The sequence below is a fragment of the Echiichthys vipera genome (assembly GCF_963691815.1).
Source record: "Echiichthys vipera genome assembly, chromosome: 15".
Taxonomy (NCBI): domain Eukaryota; kingdom Metazoa; phylum Chordata; class Actinopteri; order Perciformes; family Trachinidae; genus Echiichthys; species Echiichthys vipera.
Window position 1 is genome coordinate 5,700,103 of NC_139840.1, and position 18,342 is coordinate 5,718,444.

The window sequence follows — 18,342 nt, forward strand, 5'->3', positions numbered from 1 at the left end:
CCTCATATTAAATGCCATCAACAAAGAGGCTGTGTTGTAATGTATTGATTGGCTGTGCTCTGGGTCTTGAGGTTGAGAAGTTTTCCCACAGAAGACAAAACAAGGTGATCGATCGGGGTTGAATTATTGAAGAAATGTGCACTATTTCAGTAACCTCTCTGATGCAAAACAGAGTGTGCATGCTAGTACGACTGTGTCTTACACTTCTTATCTGATCCTCAAAAGCTGTAATGTAATCTTTGTGTGTGTGTGTGTGTGTGTGTGTGTGTGTGTGTGTGTGTGTGTGTGTGTGTGTGTGTGTGTGTGTGTGTGTGTGTGTGTGTGTGTGTGTGTGTGTGTGTGTGTGAGTGTGAGTGTGATTGTGTAGGCCTGTCATGATCACAAATTTTGCTGGGGGATAAATTGTCCCAGGAATTATTGCGAGAAGCGATAATATCGCCGTTTTGAGACCATTTTCAACTGATATACTGATAATGACGTAATAATGCAAGTGCAACCTTTCAAAGATCAATAAACTTTTATTTCAAAATAATATTTACCCCTAGAACTCAAAGACTTTTTAAATATCCAATATAAATGGACTCTCAGTCTATTTTAACACATTTAGCTGCTACTGTTTTACAACAAATGCGACACAGCGGCTCGCTCAGGTGAAGTGGTTCACCGCGGTCATTCAGTTTGAACCGGAAGTGCTCCCACACGGCAGCTGTCGCGTTCGACTTTGAATCCAATTCCATCTTTGTTGTTATAACTCCAAATCTCAACTAGCGTGTCCTCTAATTTGCACCTCACAGGGCTCTCCTGCACCACTCTGGGTAAGGCCAGGGGTCCACCTACCCACACAGAGGCTGTGCAGCTGACAAGTGACTGACACGACACGCTACCTGGTGAGCAAACCTACCTCAACCTGCTCTCTATGGTTTTCCTCTTTTTCGACCTCACACCAGGTCAGACCTACTGATCAGAGCCGTAGCTCAAACGAGTTTATAACAGCTGGTTGTGGAGAAAAAGGGCTATTCACTAATGATCTTATGTGCAGTAAATACAGACATTGTGTGATTGTGTGTATGTATCTGTGTGTGTGTGTGTGTGTGTGTGTGTGTGTGTGTGTGTGTGTGTGTGTGTGTGTGTGTGTGTGCATAGGAAAATACTATGTCAGGCCAAAATGAGGACTCAGTGCTAAACCACCATATGGGCGGATTCTAAAGGAGGATGCTGCTGACCAGTATCCCGCTGAGGACACACACACACACACACACACACACACCCATACACAGAGAGCAGGTTTCAGAAGGCTTACAAGGCACAAACACATTGAGAGCTGATTAAATGCCACTTGACTTTATGAAAAACAATTCAGTTCTCTCCAACAGGAGGAAGCAAATATTTTGTCCAACAGCTGCTCCTGCACATTACAAGCATGACATGTTGTATGCTAATGTTTTAGATGGACCAAAGGTCTACTATCTATATTTTTTAGCCCAATCCGAATCGGTGACATCCGAAGGAATGTCAAGAATTGTGGTGTCAGAGGCACCACAGAGACATCTGATGTTTTGCATGATGACACACTACACAGGATAAAATGTCACATTGTTGTGCCTTGCTTTAATTTGCATTCCTAATGTGCCACGGTTGGTGCCTTAGGAGGCTGCTGACATGTCTGTGCCAAATATTAGGTATCAATTTAGATTTCAACTTATCATTGCCTTACAGAAGAACTGTTTTATTCCTCAAGCCATTACCCTGTATATAATATAGAGCTTTATCAACACGTCTCGTCGGCTGGTCACTTGCACTTCTGCACTTTTATTCAATTCACATTTTACAGTTATGGATTGACTGTTTTATTGACTTTGGTATTTTTTTTTTTCACTCAGTGTGATTGGATGTGTTTTTTTATGATTATGTTGTGCCCTTACTGTCTTTGTTTTTACTGTGGACTTGATGGTGTCTGGAGCACTGGACCACAGTAATTTCCCTGTGTGGGATAATAAAGTTGATCTGAGTCTGAATCTGAGAAGTGCTGATTTAGTCTACTTTCTCCTCTAAGGGCGCACTCACACTGTCCTTCCGCACCGCGCCCCGGGCTTTAGGGTACTTGTCCCCCCTCCCTCTCCCCCCGCGCCCCAGCCCGTTTGTACTCACACTGCCTGGGCCTCGCGCAAATGCTTCTTGCTGTCCATACGTCCTCTGAGTTTTTGTGCGTCTTGTCGACTGTTTTAGAATATTTTCATCGACCAAATCTGCAGTAAACACTCCACCTCCGCATCACACCAACGTGAACCTTTCACCACCATTGTTGTTGTTGTTAAATGTCCCCGATGGTCCGTCCTTCTATTTACATGTCCGAACAGGCGCACATAACGCTACCGCCGTAGGGCTCGTGCTCGTACACGTGCGCACGCTCGTGCTCGTACATGTGCAAACGGCTCTGCTAAAGCCCACCTCTTTCAAGGCCGTCCACGGCCCACTGTCCGCAGTTATGCGCGGAACGGGTGCACTCACACTGCTTAAAGGTACTAGTTCTTAGCTGAAAAAACGGTTTTGGCCCGGTACAGAAGGACAGTGTGAGTGTGCCCTTACTTAGCCTGGAAACCATCCTGGCCCCTCTTCCATACAGACAGGTTTCTAACCTTGACATTGTACGGACCAATCACAAGCGTTCATGTCATGTGGGGTGGGTTTAAGGCGAGGACTGACAGTGTCACCGTCAAGTCTGCAGGTCTATTCAGGGCAGTTTTTCAGGCTCAACGCAGAACAAATTAGGCAGAACCGATCGAATATGACTCAATATCCTGTTACTGTATGGCTTATTTCTCACATGAAATGTTTTCAGAAACGTAGTTTAGTGCACTGTTTAGCTGTAATTTAAGAAAGTTTGTGACCTGGCTGCCAATGGTGCTATTTGTATTGTCCCTGGGACGGTTTATAATTTCCTTTCGACCAGCACTTTATCCTAAGAAAAGGTATCTTGAAACTACTGCACAGATAAGGTATATATCACGTATGCTGTAGATATCCATGTGAGAAACAAATCTTAGTACCATCAACGAGCCATAATTCTCATTTTTACACATATGAAATATCTAATGCAAAAATATTCAATGATCAATCCAACATTAAAATTTACTGAGCGCATGGACACAGCATACTGACGAGTTTTATGTCACAATATAAAAAAATACGACACTATCAAGCAAAGTTATGCTCCCAAAATTGAAACCTTTTGACGATCCACCCAATCACTTTTTACGAGTCTGTACGGTGCTTTCAATTTTGTGACTGAAAGCAGTGTTGGAGCATTCCTGTGTGCTCAGTCTGAATGTTGTCTGCAAAGATACACTTCATACAAACAGAGTGAGACAAGCATTTCATCATTTCAACTGACAGTTTTCCTAAATTGTTTCTTGAAATCCGTGATGACAGTAAAGTCCGTCTGAGATCTAATCGTTCATTTTAAACAGTTATATTACAGCATACTGTATATTTTTACTCTGAGTGTCATTTAAGTTGGAACATGTGGAATATCAACAGCTTTTCTTGCCAGTCAGAAATGCCTCTGAACAATGTGCGCTGGCAGTTAGAGGTGTGAAGCTCAGCAGTGAAAATGAATTGGTGTCGGTCCGGCGGCTGGCGGAGGCCAATCTTTAAAGAGCTAAAGGCCAAAGCTAATAAGCGCTTGACTAACAGACATGTCCAGTGACAGGAGAAAAGAGAAGAGCAGACATTCTGACCTTTACTCATGAACATTAGACTGAGAGGGATACGGCTCAGAGACAGAGAGGCGTTACAAAGATTCACTGTGTCCATCCTCACAGTATAACTGAAACTAATGTAATAGAGGTGAACTGGGGGGCTGATGGTCTGAATGCTTTCTGTCATGGCTGTCACTTTAAATCAAAGATATCGCCATGGTTTCAGCCCCCCAGTGTCTGTCAAGGCAACAGGTCTAACCAACCATTGAGAAAAGTAAAGAATAATGGAGGTCAGGAGTGTGATGTCACTGCTCAGATGGCCAAACAAAGGAGCAGGGAACAGTGACACTGTGGAAATGAGGAAATCTAACACCAAAATCAACGGGGACACATGCCACTTTGTATAAAGAGTCTGATATCTTGTTTGCTTTGTTTCATCTGTCGAATTAAAATTGAACAGGAACCATTCGCGACGAAGTGTAATGGTCCCATTTTCAGCACTAACATACATCAAATAACGGAAAAACCCGGTAGAGTCGCCAACAGCTGGACGTGGCTAACACTGAGTAGCTCAGGGCATTAACCGCTGCAGCCACAAAGGGAGACACAGCCCGAGACACCATCACACTGCCATGACAGAGCTGGTTTTAAATCAAGAGCTGTAAAGGGGTACCACGGCTGCTGCATCTCCAGTCAGGTGTACATTGGGCGGAGCGCTGTGAATCTTAGGTCTAAATAATAACATGTCACCTAGCTGTGTGTTTGTTGTCTGCGCAGAAATTCATTTGTACCCATCCTGGACAGCATATTTGAAGAGCTCCATATTGTTGTGTGAAAAATGAGGCTCAGTGAGGGCAGAGGGACAAAACAAAGAGGAAAATGAGTTTTCAGAATTAGCTGGCTGAGTGGGAATGTGGTCATTGTTTCAGGTTAATTGTGATGTAAAATTAGGTGCAGCCAAGTACAGCAAGCCCTGACCGAGCCTGGCTGCACCTCACTACAGTATAAGGAGCAGATGGATGGCTAACTAAAGAAATGACTGTTTCATCATCAATAATGTACTGATATCCCATCAGACAGCTACAGACAGACAGGTTGAGAGAGAGAGAGTGAGAGAGAGAGAGAGAGAGTGACAGGTAAAGGGACAGTGAGGCAGACAGGAAGTGAGACAGCTAGGATATTTCAGACAGACTGTTGTAAGTGCCAGGTCCAGAATGAGCGCTGGTCATTTGCATGAGAATCCAAAGTCTGTAGGGTAATTTCAGCAGCCTGATAACATGTCAGTCGGACAGAGAGTGGAACAGGAAGCTAATGGGCTCAATGCAGCACTGACAGCAGCAGCAGGCTGGAGAACACTGCATGTGATGCAGGAGAGATTTACATTTACCAAATGCCACAGTGCAAAAAGGGCACTTCAAGAAAGTCCAAATATCTTACTGCAGGCAGATTAAGTCTTATTTTTTTTCTTATCCAAGATATATACTCTTGTCATCAGACAATTAGAATTTGCATTATAGATTATTTAACTTGTCTTAAGTCCTGATATGCAGATGTGTCAAAAGTATTTAACTTCATTACTCAAGTAGAAATGTAAATACTAGGGTTTAAAAATACTTCTGTAGAAATATCAACTCAAGCTTATTACTCAAGTTAAAGTAATAAAGTACTGGTTTCAAAACTACTTAGAGTATAAAAGTAAAAGTCATTCAAGGAGGAACAAATGGCATCAAGGACAAAAGCTTAGGCCACGCCACAGGGGCCTATAGTGCACTACCCCACCTCCCCCAAAAAAATCTTTTCTAAAGGCCATAGTGGCTGTCATGTTGTATTAAAATGTTAATGTTGAAGTTAGCCATTAGCACGTGGTACTTGGGTGCACAATTTTGTGTGTGTGTGTGTGTGTGTGTGTGTGTGTGTGTGTGTGTGTGTGTGTGTGTGTGTGTGTGTGTGTGTGTGTGTGTGTGTGTGTGTGTGTGTGTGTGTGTGTGTGTGTGTGTGTGTGTGTGTGTGTGTGTGTGGAGAGGCTGCCTATGTACCTGTACATGCAAAACCTTTGTTGCACTTATTAGCATTACTATTTGCGTCAGTTTTGGTGAAGTAAAGCCTAACTTTAGACCGCTTATTTTTCTCCACCATCTCCTAGCGCCCTGTGTGAGAGAGTGACAGACGGGCAGGGAGTGGGTGAGTCCTGGCCTGCCCCCTGCACAGGTGCACGGCCTCTGACCATGGCTCTGACACAGAGTCTGTTTAGGAGCAGAAACAATAACATCCGAGGCTGTCGAAAACTACGGTATTAAAAAATCTTGCACCCGGGTAGTATTTGTACTTCGTTACCTGACACCTCTGTTGATATGGCTTCGTTAGATATTTAATATATTTATCAGCTTGCAATGTCACATTAGGGTGCTATATCAGGCCGGCAATATACCTCGGTCTGTCTGAATTCATGGACCAGGCCGCAAAAAAAGGCAGCTACTCTCAAGTGTAAAAACACCTAGATACACTGCACCTTTCAGACCTGATGGTCTGCAGTTTGACTAGGATGAATACTTCTAACCCAAGAGGAGAAGACATCATACTATAGAACATTTTCCTGAAGAAAAATGCTGAAAATTAGTAGAGAGCTGCAGACGGAGCAGAGGAGAGCTAAAACTATTAGCCAAATTTACTGTGTTGACCGGCATCAATAACTAAACATGAAAGCATGGCAGGGTAACGGCAACTTCTCCATCTCTCCGGAAGACAATACAATAACAATACAATACAATAACAATACACTGACAATAACAGTTTGAAGCAAGCACTTTCATTGATTTATGTGAAATGGAAGAACAACCCACAAGGTCACACTTCTGCCTCACATTGCTTCTGGTACAGTGACGCATTTTCCTTAATTATATGTACATAGCTTATGTATTTTTTCACAGTTCTATGCAGTTTTTATCTGTTGGAGGGTCGTGTAGTGACTCAGAAAGAATAAAAATAAATAAATAGACGAGCCACGTGAAGTTGAGCTGCATGGTCTATGTAGCAGCATTAATTGGATGTATTGGACGCGCTGCAGCAGCTGTGTTGCGTCGCATCAAACCATACGTATTTTGGCCGCAAGACAGATTGCTGCTCTTGTATTCACAACAAGCTGTAAACACAGTATTGACACAATATCTCACTGATAGGACAAACTCTCCTTTTAGCTAGTTTTGGTCTCCGCCAACACCTGACGGAAAGATTTGTCACTGTAAGCTGCTAAATGCCCGGCTGTGATACGATCCAGAGCTCGAGAACATCTACGAGTGGGTCCTTTGTGACAGACTGACAGACTGTTGTGTACTTTTAAATGAACCGTTTTAACTGTTTTGCTAAAAAAAAAAAAGATAGAGGTGTTCAGAAGTGTGAATTTGCCTGGGGCCTTGCTACCAGAACAGAACAACGGAGGCACATTGAATTCATGAAAACAGTCCATAGAGATTTCATTGTTACTTTGGTGGAATTAAAGATAGAACTTTCCAGAAGCCACGGAGGACAACTACATTTGATTGGTCAATACCTGAGCCGTCGGCCATTGTTACACACTCCGTCCCAATTTACAGGTTCCAATTAGAGTTTAATTCCACCTCCAATTTTTGATTACCGTGGCACAATAACCATTTTCCAGTCCATTCCAACATAATTGCATTGGCTTCACTGATAGCTGTCCGCTCGTCTACTTAAACACAATGACTGCTAATAACATTTGACAGGAAGACAGAGGTTGCTAAATTTGTTCATACCAGTACGAATGAAAATGTGACGGCCGACTGAGTGAAACTAATGATTACAGCCGAACACAGACTTTTGCAGAAGAAGGACAGGGACAGTTCCTGCAGATTAAGGAAGAGAGGAGGTGGAGAATAGGGAGAGAAGAGAGAGAGGGGGGGGGGGGGGGTAGAAAAGGGAAAGAAAAATGAGTAAAGAAGAGGGTGGAAAGCGAGGGAAATAAAAGATAAAAAGTAGGCAGGGGAAACAGTTCATTCATCCTCAGGTCCCTGGCAAAAGGACATTTATCTCCAATCAATAGACCATCAGGGCTTTTTATCCACTTCAGTGTCAAACTCCGAGCCATCAGGCCTCCACTGTGATCAGCTACATCAGGTCGAAGTCTGAAGAACCATGTAGGTCCTCTGGTCTCGCTGCAAAGAGCAACTGCTGCTGGCCTTTATAAAGTGGAGGTTACATTAGGTTGCTGTTTGCTGTGGCAGAGCTGCATTTATAAATGTTCCACTATCCCGAGGTCCATTGACTTGTTCAGGATTTAAATAGGGCTCTTGTGATCTGCCGGTTAGTCCACCATGTTGTTGACTGAAATACCTGAACAAACTATTGGATGAGTTACCATCAGATTTGGTAGAGAAGTTCACGCTCCCCTCAGAATTAATTTTAATAACTTAGAGGTAATTCACTCTCATTTCATCCAGCACCATCATGAGTTCAAAATGTGTCCAATACTTTAGTTTATGATCCGATACATTCCCATCAGCCTGGGCGGATGCATTTTACAGGGGTGTCAGACGTGTTGAAACCAGTTTGAGTGGATTTGGGGTTTTCAAGGTTGATTCGATTCAAAGATTTTATTTCAGCACTGACGGCTACGCCACGTTAGACTATCAAGTCTTGATTTGTAAAGATCAACAGACCGCTGGTTTTATGCCGTCGCAACTGTCATTCACATTTTCAAATTCTTATTTAAATATAGGCTATATGCTAGTGGGATATGGCTGCCATGTTTTTTTTGGGATGGGGGGGAGGGGGTACCACACAAAGGCCACATTTATTTAAATTACAGATTGTGCTTTGGATTCGACAATTGTAATTGAAAGCTTATTACAGACAATTTTCGAGATAGAATTGATATTTTGACGCCCCTAATACTTTGCATTTGATGCTAATAAGAAAATGTTAACATGGTAACAAGTTAAAATAATTAACAATATAACAAATTACACCTGCAAAAAGTCAGTTTTGAGCATGTTAGCATGCTGACGACGAAGTGTGGTTCAGTGTTCCTGTTTTCAGGCGGGTTATTTTCACCGTCTGTGTGTGTGTGTGTGTGTGTGTGTGTGTGTGTGTGTGTAGGTCATCATGTGTCATCTACTTTAGCTGGAACTACCACGGCGGAGGTTTTGAGTATTTTGCAATTTTGATCTGTCTGTGGCAAGATCACCACAATAGCATCACAACCGTGCACTTGATAGTCAGTTATCAAGCGAGGGGGCCTACAGTAGGGGAGTAGAAAGTTGGGAAGGGTCCTTGGCCCCCTCTATTTTACGCCCATGGCCAGAAGACCGTGCGAAAAACAGTCATGAAACTTTACTGTAGGTAGGTATTAAGTTGAGAACAAAAAGAAGACTGGGTGTGGTTGGATCATGGGTGGTGGACATAGGGGGGTAGAAAGTAGGGAGTGTTATAGATTGTTGTTTAATGTTATAGATTCTAGCTTCAAGGCTGACTATCTGACTGATTAAATCCCTTGTAAAGATGCTGTGTAGGTGGTATTCCAAGACTCTGACAATCTCTCTTCACTTAGCGGGTAAATGAATTGAGAGCAACGCTGCTCCTTAGAGAACAACTAGAGGAGGCAGAGTGTTAGCAGCAGCAGCAGCAGCAGCAGCAGCGCGAGATGGAAATGAGATGGAGACATTCATTTATTCATTGATTTCCTCGGCGGGCAGCTGGAAACGCTCTCGGAGGCAACGTGACACACACACAGCTTTCCTTATCAACATACTACATGCTAGAGTTAGATTAGCAAAATACATGAACCACTGTTGTTAAGTTGCTTGTTGAGCCATTTTATTTGCTGTAGAAGCAAAAATGGAGGTGCCTCATTGTACATGTACATCACCAATGCTGTACAGCATCAGCAACATCTGTTGTCCAGTACATTCTAGGAGTTATTTTGCAGGGTTGTAACTTTTATTCCAATGTGGAAACGTATCTCAATTGTGATAGCCTGTTCTGTGGACTGTTTAAAGCAGTTTGCATTGATGTCCAGCAGAGTCAAATTCACCATCAGCATGATATGGGCTCTACAAGATCTGCATGGTAAAATGAAGCAGCTACCATAGATAACATGGTAAAAAAAAGTGATAATTAAAATGATAAAATAATGAAAAAATACATATATTTAGTAAATTAAAGTAATGCAGTTAAGTAGTAGTGTTTTATTGGTTATGAACCTCACGTCTACACAGGCATTTACACCCCTGAGACGAGTCTGAGACACAACCGTGTATTGATTAAATCTGTTACGTGAGATGTGAGTGCAAAATGCGTCTGACACACTTCCGGCCAAGACACGGGGGGTCACTCTAAGGGTTACAAAGGGGGGCGAAACAAAAGTCTGGTAAATTTCTGGTTACTTTCCAGAAACTTTCCATGTTAAATTAAGCTGGGGAATTTTGGAAATATTTGGAAATTTGATTCATTCCACGGGTTCAGATATGTAGCTTCAATACTCTTGTGCTCCGGGGTTAAAAAATTTCTAGAACTCATCTGTGCGTGTGACTGAGGAATAGCATAGATTTAAGTGCGTAAGTAAGTGTGCTTACATGAAATCTAGTTGTTTTAGTCACGACTATGCTAGAATTTTACTATATTTAGAATCCCTGTTAAAGTGAAATTCCGCTGTAAAATTTATTTTTAGGCAAATTTGGTCATCAAATAGATAGTCACTAACAGCCTGCTGCGGCTAAAAAGGATAAGCTTGGGGCGGTGAGTTGAACGCATTCAACCATCTTTTTTAACCACTAATACTGCTCCAAATAATGCCAAACCTCTGCAGCAGCATGATAAGAGTCCCTACACATGAACTGAAGCACCAACAACATTAGTTAGCAAACCTGGAGTGTATGTAAAAGAGTGTTTTGAAAGACTTACCTACTGGCCCCGGTACCAGCTGCTTCATTCAAGTCAATTACCAAATACGATCAAAAGGGAAGAAGCTCATTGATGATTTATTCCAGCAAACACGTAAACATTGTGGTTTGTGGCAGTTTGGTGAAATATAAGTTAATAATAGATCGTAAAAGGTTTGAAAAAGTCCCACACAGATTTCCCTGCAGCACCCAAACCTTACGCAGATCTAAGGGGTCAGGGGTCAGGGGTCAGATCTCAGGTTGGTGGTGGAAGACGCACAGGTAAAGACGACTAGCCTGCAACCTGAAGTGAAGAGAGACAGAATGCTTCGTGTTTGTATCTTTCTCAGCTGCGAAACAAAAATGAAAGCCTACAACCCAGAAACTTTTCATAGGCTGCCATTGTGGAACGATGACCGTGCTCTGATAAACCAGTGGATTATTGTTATCAATCTGGACATTGAGACTCTGATCGAGACAATTAGGCAGAGGGATTACCATGTCCGCAGCAAACCACAGCGTTTACGTGTTTTGCTGGAATAAAACATCAATGGGCTCCTTCCTTTTGGATTGCATTTGGTGATCGACTTGAATGAAGCAGCTGGTACAGGGGCCAGTAGGTAAGTCTTTCAAACTACATACTACTATATACTACATTGTTGGTGTTTTGGTTAATGTGTAGGGACTCTGATCATGCTACTGCAGAGGTTTGGTGTCATTCGGAGCAGTATTAGTGGTTAAAAAATACATTTTAATGCGTTCAACTCGCCGCCCTGGCTTTAGACCAGTGAACAAAGGCCAATGATGGAAATTAGCTCTTAAAGTCTCCACTTCATGAAAAGGCCTAAAGTGTTCACTTCTAATATCGTTCGGCAGCCTTGGAGGTAAATCAGAGTATTCAGTTCAACACTGAAAATAAAAAAAATCTAACCTTCAAATATAATTCTGTGTGCTGGATACTGTTACAGGTGATACAGATGTGTGCCAATACCACAATAGAGAGCCTTGTCAAACCACTGATACCAAGAATCAAAAAATCACATCAGCAAACAGAGACAACAGACTGTTGGCTGACACGCTCGACCATCAAACAAACGGGACTGAGCAGTGTTCTGCACGCTCTGCTTCCTTTAGTTTCCCAGGTGGTGCAAATCATTCCGATCCAGATTAAACCCATCTCACCCTCCCAGCTGATTCTGGGCTTTGAAGTCAGGATAAAGCAGTGAAGCCCGTTCCCTGCAGAAAGCTCCACAACAAACCGTGATCTTCACTTTGTCAAAGCCTCGCATCAGCATCAAGCACAGGACTCCCTGCTGGGTTTTTATGTCGGACAAACATTCGCATTCATCCTTCTGACATAAACAACACGTCAATACGAACAGCATATACAGAGAATAAATATGGGACAAAGCAGGGTTAAGAAGCCGTGCTTGTTCTTGGTTTTAGTCTCTCAGGCATCATTATGATCCTCTGTCTTTGTGAATCCGGTAAAAATGTTCCTGTTTGATATGTTTTACATACTATTTCCCGAGCACAACTGAAGCTTGTCAGCAAAAGAGGAGAGATTTGGCACAGCCGCCTCCACTGTATTGTCTCTTAGACTCGGGTACACCTCACATCTCACTTGACAAGCGCGCACCACCCCTCTTAGAGAAACCACAGTCATTGCGTTGACATGCACATCAGTAACTTGAAATTGGTCTTTCCCCGGTTAAGGGAATGATCGGATTATTGAAGTTCCCCACGTATGAGAGGAGGTTGAATGAGAAAATGACAAAGTAACTTGACTTCCGGTACAGCAGGTGACGCTCTGCCAACATAGAGCTGGACTGAATACGGCTTAATTTTCCAATTCACCTTTGTCAGCGGATGACTTTTGGACTGAGTTACAACAGAAACGGATCTTCTTGGCAGTGATGTTACTTGCCATGGCGAAGTCCTCCCTCAGTTTAAAGGTAACGCTCTATTATTTGTTTTTTTTCACATTGTTTTCAACGCCGTTGCTTCCTGGTTTATTCAAGAGTCAAAAGCCAATACCGCAGAGTGTCGAATTGGAGTTCTAACCCCGGTACATGCGCAGACAAGAAACCTGATATTATATATATATATTATATATATATATATATATATAATATATATATATATATACACTGTTTTATATTTCTGTTTTTACAAGTATATGTTATCTGTATAATATCGTTGTTGTTATATATGTTTTTTGTATAGCTGGAGTTTGAAACGAAAACAATTTATTATTAAACAATTATTAAAGTATTTCTGATTCTGATTCTGATTATCGAGGTCTGTTAACCGGGGTTTGAAAACTCCGATTTTACCCGGGGTACGCTGTTTACATGGTGTTTGAGAAACCAGAGTATGCCCTTAACCTGAATATAATCTGTTTTTTAAACTGCATGTAAATGCACCGACTACAGGCAAAATAAACATTAGTCCTTAAAAACCAAGCACTGCCAACAATAACAGTAATAAGAATGATTACGAGATTTTAGCCCAATGATGTGCTTATGTATCCAGTGTGGTCACAAACTCTTCCTTACCGTCTCTCCTGTTGAGTTTTGCGAAGCCCGGCGCGTGACTGCTGGACAGCTGTGACGAGCTTCTGAAGGACGATGGCAGCAGATTAGACACCAGCGCGCCGTCACACACTTCTGTCAGCCAATCACAAAGCAGAGAAATATCATACTTAGTAATGTCTTTAAAATAGATGAAACACTTAATCCAACACTGTTTGGAACTAACATTTTCTGGAAGTATTGAAGTATTTTCTATGTCATACAGTATATGCACATTTTAAGGTAATTTGTTGTCAATTCACTGAGGTACTACAGGTACCTGTGCACACATTCTTCCTCCCACATTACCCACAATGCAACTAGCAGTTCGGTCAGAGGTGTTATGTTAGTAGCTAATGTAGGGTAGATCCTAGATCACACCGGCTTGATGTGTTGACAACAACAACACTTAGACTGCAACACGATTCAACAAAAGAACAGTCCAGATAGTTGAACAGAAGTACCGCAATACAAATCCTGAGTGATTCAGTGCTTACAGATTCAGAGTAAAGCAGAATACCAGAAGAAATGATAACTGAAGAGAGGGAGTTTTATCATTGAGCTGCAGGTTAAAGTATGCAAAGTGAAAACATTACATTTGACATTAAGCCTCAGTCTCTCAGTGGTTCAGAACAGCAGACTGACTCAGGATCACCTCCTCTCTTAACATGAACATTTTTATGATTCAAAACCATAAGAAATAGATGGAAAGAAGCCTCCAGACTCTTCTCCGGAGTGGAAAAACTCAGCAGAGAGCAGAGTTTAACAGTAAAAACACACTGAGAAAATAACAATCTAAGAGACAGCTGAGGATTATTATGCTCCACCTCTTAGCCTGAGAGAAAACTGTTGAATAGTTAAAAACAGCTGGACAGGAGCTCACGGATGCTGAGAGGTGAAAATGATCCACACTAAAGAAATACAGCTTTGCTTTCAAATGGACCATCATGCTTTTCAGCATCTATCCACTGTAACACAATGGCATTTCTTCAGATAATGTAGTGCACAGAAGCTTTGAAATCAAAACCAAGAGGTTTTCACAGCTTCATCATTGGTCCTGCAGAGAGAATCTGAGCCAATGAGCGGCAGAGTGGAGTCCAATCAGTGAGAAGCAGGTCTACTGTTCCCCAGGTGGAAACAGGTCTTTAAGATGGAGTGGCACCTTATTAGATGAATGAACAGTGTAATAATGTGGATGAATGAATGTTGTAATCATGTCGTGTTGTAGAAATGACTGGCTCATTACAGGCTAGCTCCTGATGGAGATGAATCAGTGCTGTCAGAGGAAACCTTCACGTTTCACACTCTTTTGGTTTATGGATGACTGGCTGCTATAAAAACGTCATATATTACACCCTAATGCAATCATTTATGTTGATTGGGCTTGTTTTAATTGACTTCACAGTTGGGTTTTTTCTTCTGTCATTTGATAGGACTGCATAACATGGAGAAATATTCTAAACAGTCAAAGACACACAGCAGAAATTATTATTTGTTTTATGAGAAATCTGAGTTTCATGAAGATCGGCTCAGTAAATATTCAGCTTCCCTCTCAAACTCCAAACTGTGAGCTGAAGCCAAACTAACGCGGCCTCCATCTAAAGCCTCTCTGTTAATGGACGTTGTTCTCCGCTGCTGAGATAAGAGCCAATTACTATGATTCACGCTGCGGTCCAAGTCAACAACAAGGCTTTTGCTTCGATTACTCTGTCAACATTAGTGTACTTCATCTCAACAACACAAGGTCTTTATCTGACTCTCCATATCCACCAAGGCCTGATGATTGCACTTTTGAGGTAACTGGTATAAAACTATTTGAAGGGCCACATTTTAACCTGAATATTTCACAACTTAATATGTCACATCAGATCATTTTCTTGCTGAACTGTGACACTTTGATATTAACAATGAATTAATTTGATATACTTTTAACAGTTCACTGTCGCTGTTTTGTGACCAAGAGCAGATTCTCAACTAAAAGGCCAGGCTGCAATGTAGTGATCTAACTGTCTTATCCTAATTTTACAGGTCTTCCTCTCATTGTAGTCGTGGCAGATAGTTTCAGTTTGACGTTCCACAACTTTAGTGTTTCGGCTCTAAAAACACTTTGCTATGCTTCCTGCTCATTACCAATGGGTAGACAGACAAAGTTATTAAACTAGCTGGTGAATTCAGAAGTGCATTTAGCAGTTAAAGGGGCAGATATTTTTTTCAGGAGTGGGTAAAGACTAGTGATGGGCAAATGAAGCTTCATTTTGGCCACCAAGCATTAATTTCTGGCCAAAAACACTTCAAAGCACTGCCAGTGGGTTTTGCTTGACAACAACATTAACATTAGCTGGGTAGCTAGCTTAATGCTACGTTGGCAGAGGCTTGACTTCACAGCTTACACCAAGCTTACACCAAGCTTACAACGCGTACAGTTATAAAAGTACAACACTCACCAACACAGCTGGCCACACATGCTAGCTCCTCATTGGGAACAACTGCAAAATGACGCAGTTTTTAGCAAACTATATGGTGTTCCATGTTTAACAAAGGGTTGAAAGCGCACTGAATTATAACTCCTTGAGCCTTTGTCTAGAAACCAAGAGCACCATCTAGTGCTCTCAGATAATAAAGAAATTGTTTCACATAGTTTCATGGAGCCTCATTATCCCATCACAGGTAGAGACCAAAATAGAGTTAAAAGAGGAGAGGAAAAATTGTCCAGAAGTTTAGTATAACAACTTTCTAACTTAATAATATGTTATTTGGTCTTTTTGTTACACCCAAGTATATATATACTGCCCTTAACATAATCAGTTAAGGGCAGTGGAAGGAGCACTTTGCGGAATTACAGCCTCCCTGGTAAAGTCTACTCCAAGGTGCTGGAAAGGAGGGTTCGTCCTATAGTCGAACCTCAGATTGAAGAGGAACAATGTGGATTCCGTCCTTGACGTGGAACAGCGGACCAGCTCTTCACTCTCTCAAGGATCCTGGAGGGGGCCTGGGAGTATGCCCATCTTCTGTCAGTGACCTTCAGCACTCACTGGATCCGTTCAGAGCCAAGTCCGTTGCGGCTGGAATGAGGATCAGCACCTCTAAATCTGAGGCCATGGGATCTCAGCAGGAAACCAGTGGATTGCTTACTCCAGGTAGGGAATGAGTCCTTACCCCAAGTGACAGAGTTCAAGTAACTCGGGATCTTGTTCACGAGTGAGGGAACGATGGAGCGTGTGTTTGGCCGGAGAATCGGAGCAGCAGTGGCAGTGTTGCCGCTCTACCGCACCGCTGTGACCCTTAGAGATAGGGTGAGAAGTTCAGCCATCCGTGAGGAACTCGGAGTAAAGCCGCTGCTCCTTTGCGTTGAAAGGAGCCAGTTGAGGTGGTTCGGGCATCTAGTTAGGATGCCCCCTGGGTGCCTCCCTAGGGAGGTGTTCCAGGCATGTCCAGCTGGGAGGAGGCCTCGGGGAAGACCCAGGACTAGGTGGAGAGATTATATCTCCACACTGGCCTGGGAGCGCCTCAGGAAACCCCATTTAGAGCTGGTTAATGTGGCCCGGGAAAGGGAAGTGTGGTGTCCCCTGCTAGAGCTGCTGCCCCCGCGACCCGACCCCGGATAAGCGGTTGAAGTTGAGTGACAGTGAGTGAGTGATAATCAGTTAATGCAGGCTTAAGAATTATAATATCAACAGCTTAAAATATGTATGTGAAGAGTTTTACAGCTGCTTGAAAACTTCAAAAAGCCTCCAGCTCAGCCGCAGTGACGCTGTGGCTCTGAGTAGTTTCTCTCTGATGATGTCATTATTCTGAGGGCTGATGTCTTTTGAGGAAAGTGTTTTACAGGAGTTATTATGAATTCTGATGTACAGTCATATTGGCTTTAGAGTCGATCTTTAATAATTAATCATTAGTAATAGAGTGGTTTTGAGCTTCATACACATCCTACATGAATTCCATTATTTTAAATGCGGTCTAGCCACTCAGCAGTCATCAGAGAGCCTCCACCTCTGTGGTTCTCTGGAGCTCCTCCTGATAGTCTTTATCCCTGCAGGCTTTGACCAGACAGACACTTGTTACAGTGGGTGGTGGGGGAGCCCTCAGCGTGAAAAGCAGGTGAATTACAGTAGTCTGAAGAGCTGAAATGAGAGGGATGGCTCTCCAATGCCAAGTGCTGTTATCCCTGAGGAGATAATGTGTGGTGAGAGCGCAGCCTCACTGAGGCAACACTCAACAGAGAGGGAGAGGGAGAGGGAGAGAGAGAGACAGAGAGAGAGAGAGAGAGAGAGAGAGAGAGAGAGAGAGAGAGAGAGAGAGAGAGAGAGAGATTTCCTCAGCTGAGCTTTGGCATTTAAGAGCTGACGTCCCTAACACTGTGACCAGTGAAGCACAGACACAGACAGCTCGGAGGAAAATGGAGCTAAATGTTGAATACCTGCTGGACTCTGCAGCCACTGAACCTCGACACTGACCCTGGCTCAGTTGAACGGAGAGTTTTCATGAATATTAAACTACTACACCTTCATCCCGGGCACAAACTCAAAAAAAAAGCAAACCTCCTTCCTCTTCGTGTCTGCATGTCTAATGGCAAGTAAACTGTTTTCCTCTTACATGTAGTTTTTAGGCATCCAGGTAAACAAAAGAATAAACCACAATTTCAACGGGCAATATTAGACGTTACTTTTTACTTTGAGACAAGAGCGCTTCCAAGCAAGTAGGGGCAAGATTTATGAAATTAATATGTTATTTAGGGAAGAGAGGATTTTTCACTTGTTAAAGGAATAAAGGGTGTCTCTACTGTGAACTGCAGAATAACATCATTAACTGATCTAATACAGGCCCGCAAAAAAGAGTTTCAGCCTCAGGAAAATTAAAAAAAAAAAAAGGTAAGTCCCTCAAAACTCAACTACGAAGAGCAGAAAGCCATTATGTTGACATTTGAGTGATGGCAAATATCTTTTCATTTCAATCAACTATCATCCCGGACAACCATCACTCACCCTCTGGCCATTTCATCCATCCATACTTTGTGAAGTTTATCATTTTACTGAAATGACAAATGGCAAGTTTGACAGCAGTCAAAAATCCGTGGAGGTTTGAGGCCTTCAATCAACACTGACATGGCAGACTATTACCAGACATCGAGAGGGAGACCACATCTCATTCACCTGCATTGTCCACTACTTAACTGTTTTT

The 18,342-nt window shown here is 42.5% G+C and overlaps 1 protein-coding gene across 1 annotated transcript in view; it reads right to left on the bottom strand.

Annotated features, from left to right (window-relative positions):
* Positions 1-18,342, bottom strand: part of LOC310958071 (contactin-associated protein-like 4) — a gene marked incomplete at both ends in the record, with an annotated part of 111,723 nt that overhangs the window by 73,743 nt on the left and 19,638 nt on the right. Inside the window, one exon of the mRNA XM_083928875.1 lies at positions 13,150-13,260. Within this exon, the coding sequence (XP_083785001.1) occupies positions 13,150-13,260 (111 nt within the window). The remainder of the gene's footprint in view (positions 1-13,149; positions 13,261-18,342) is intronic.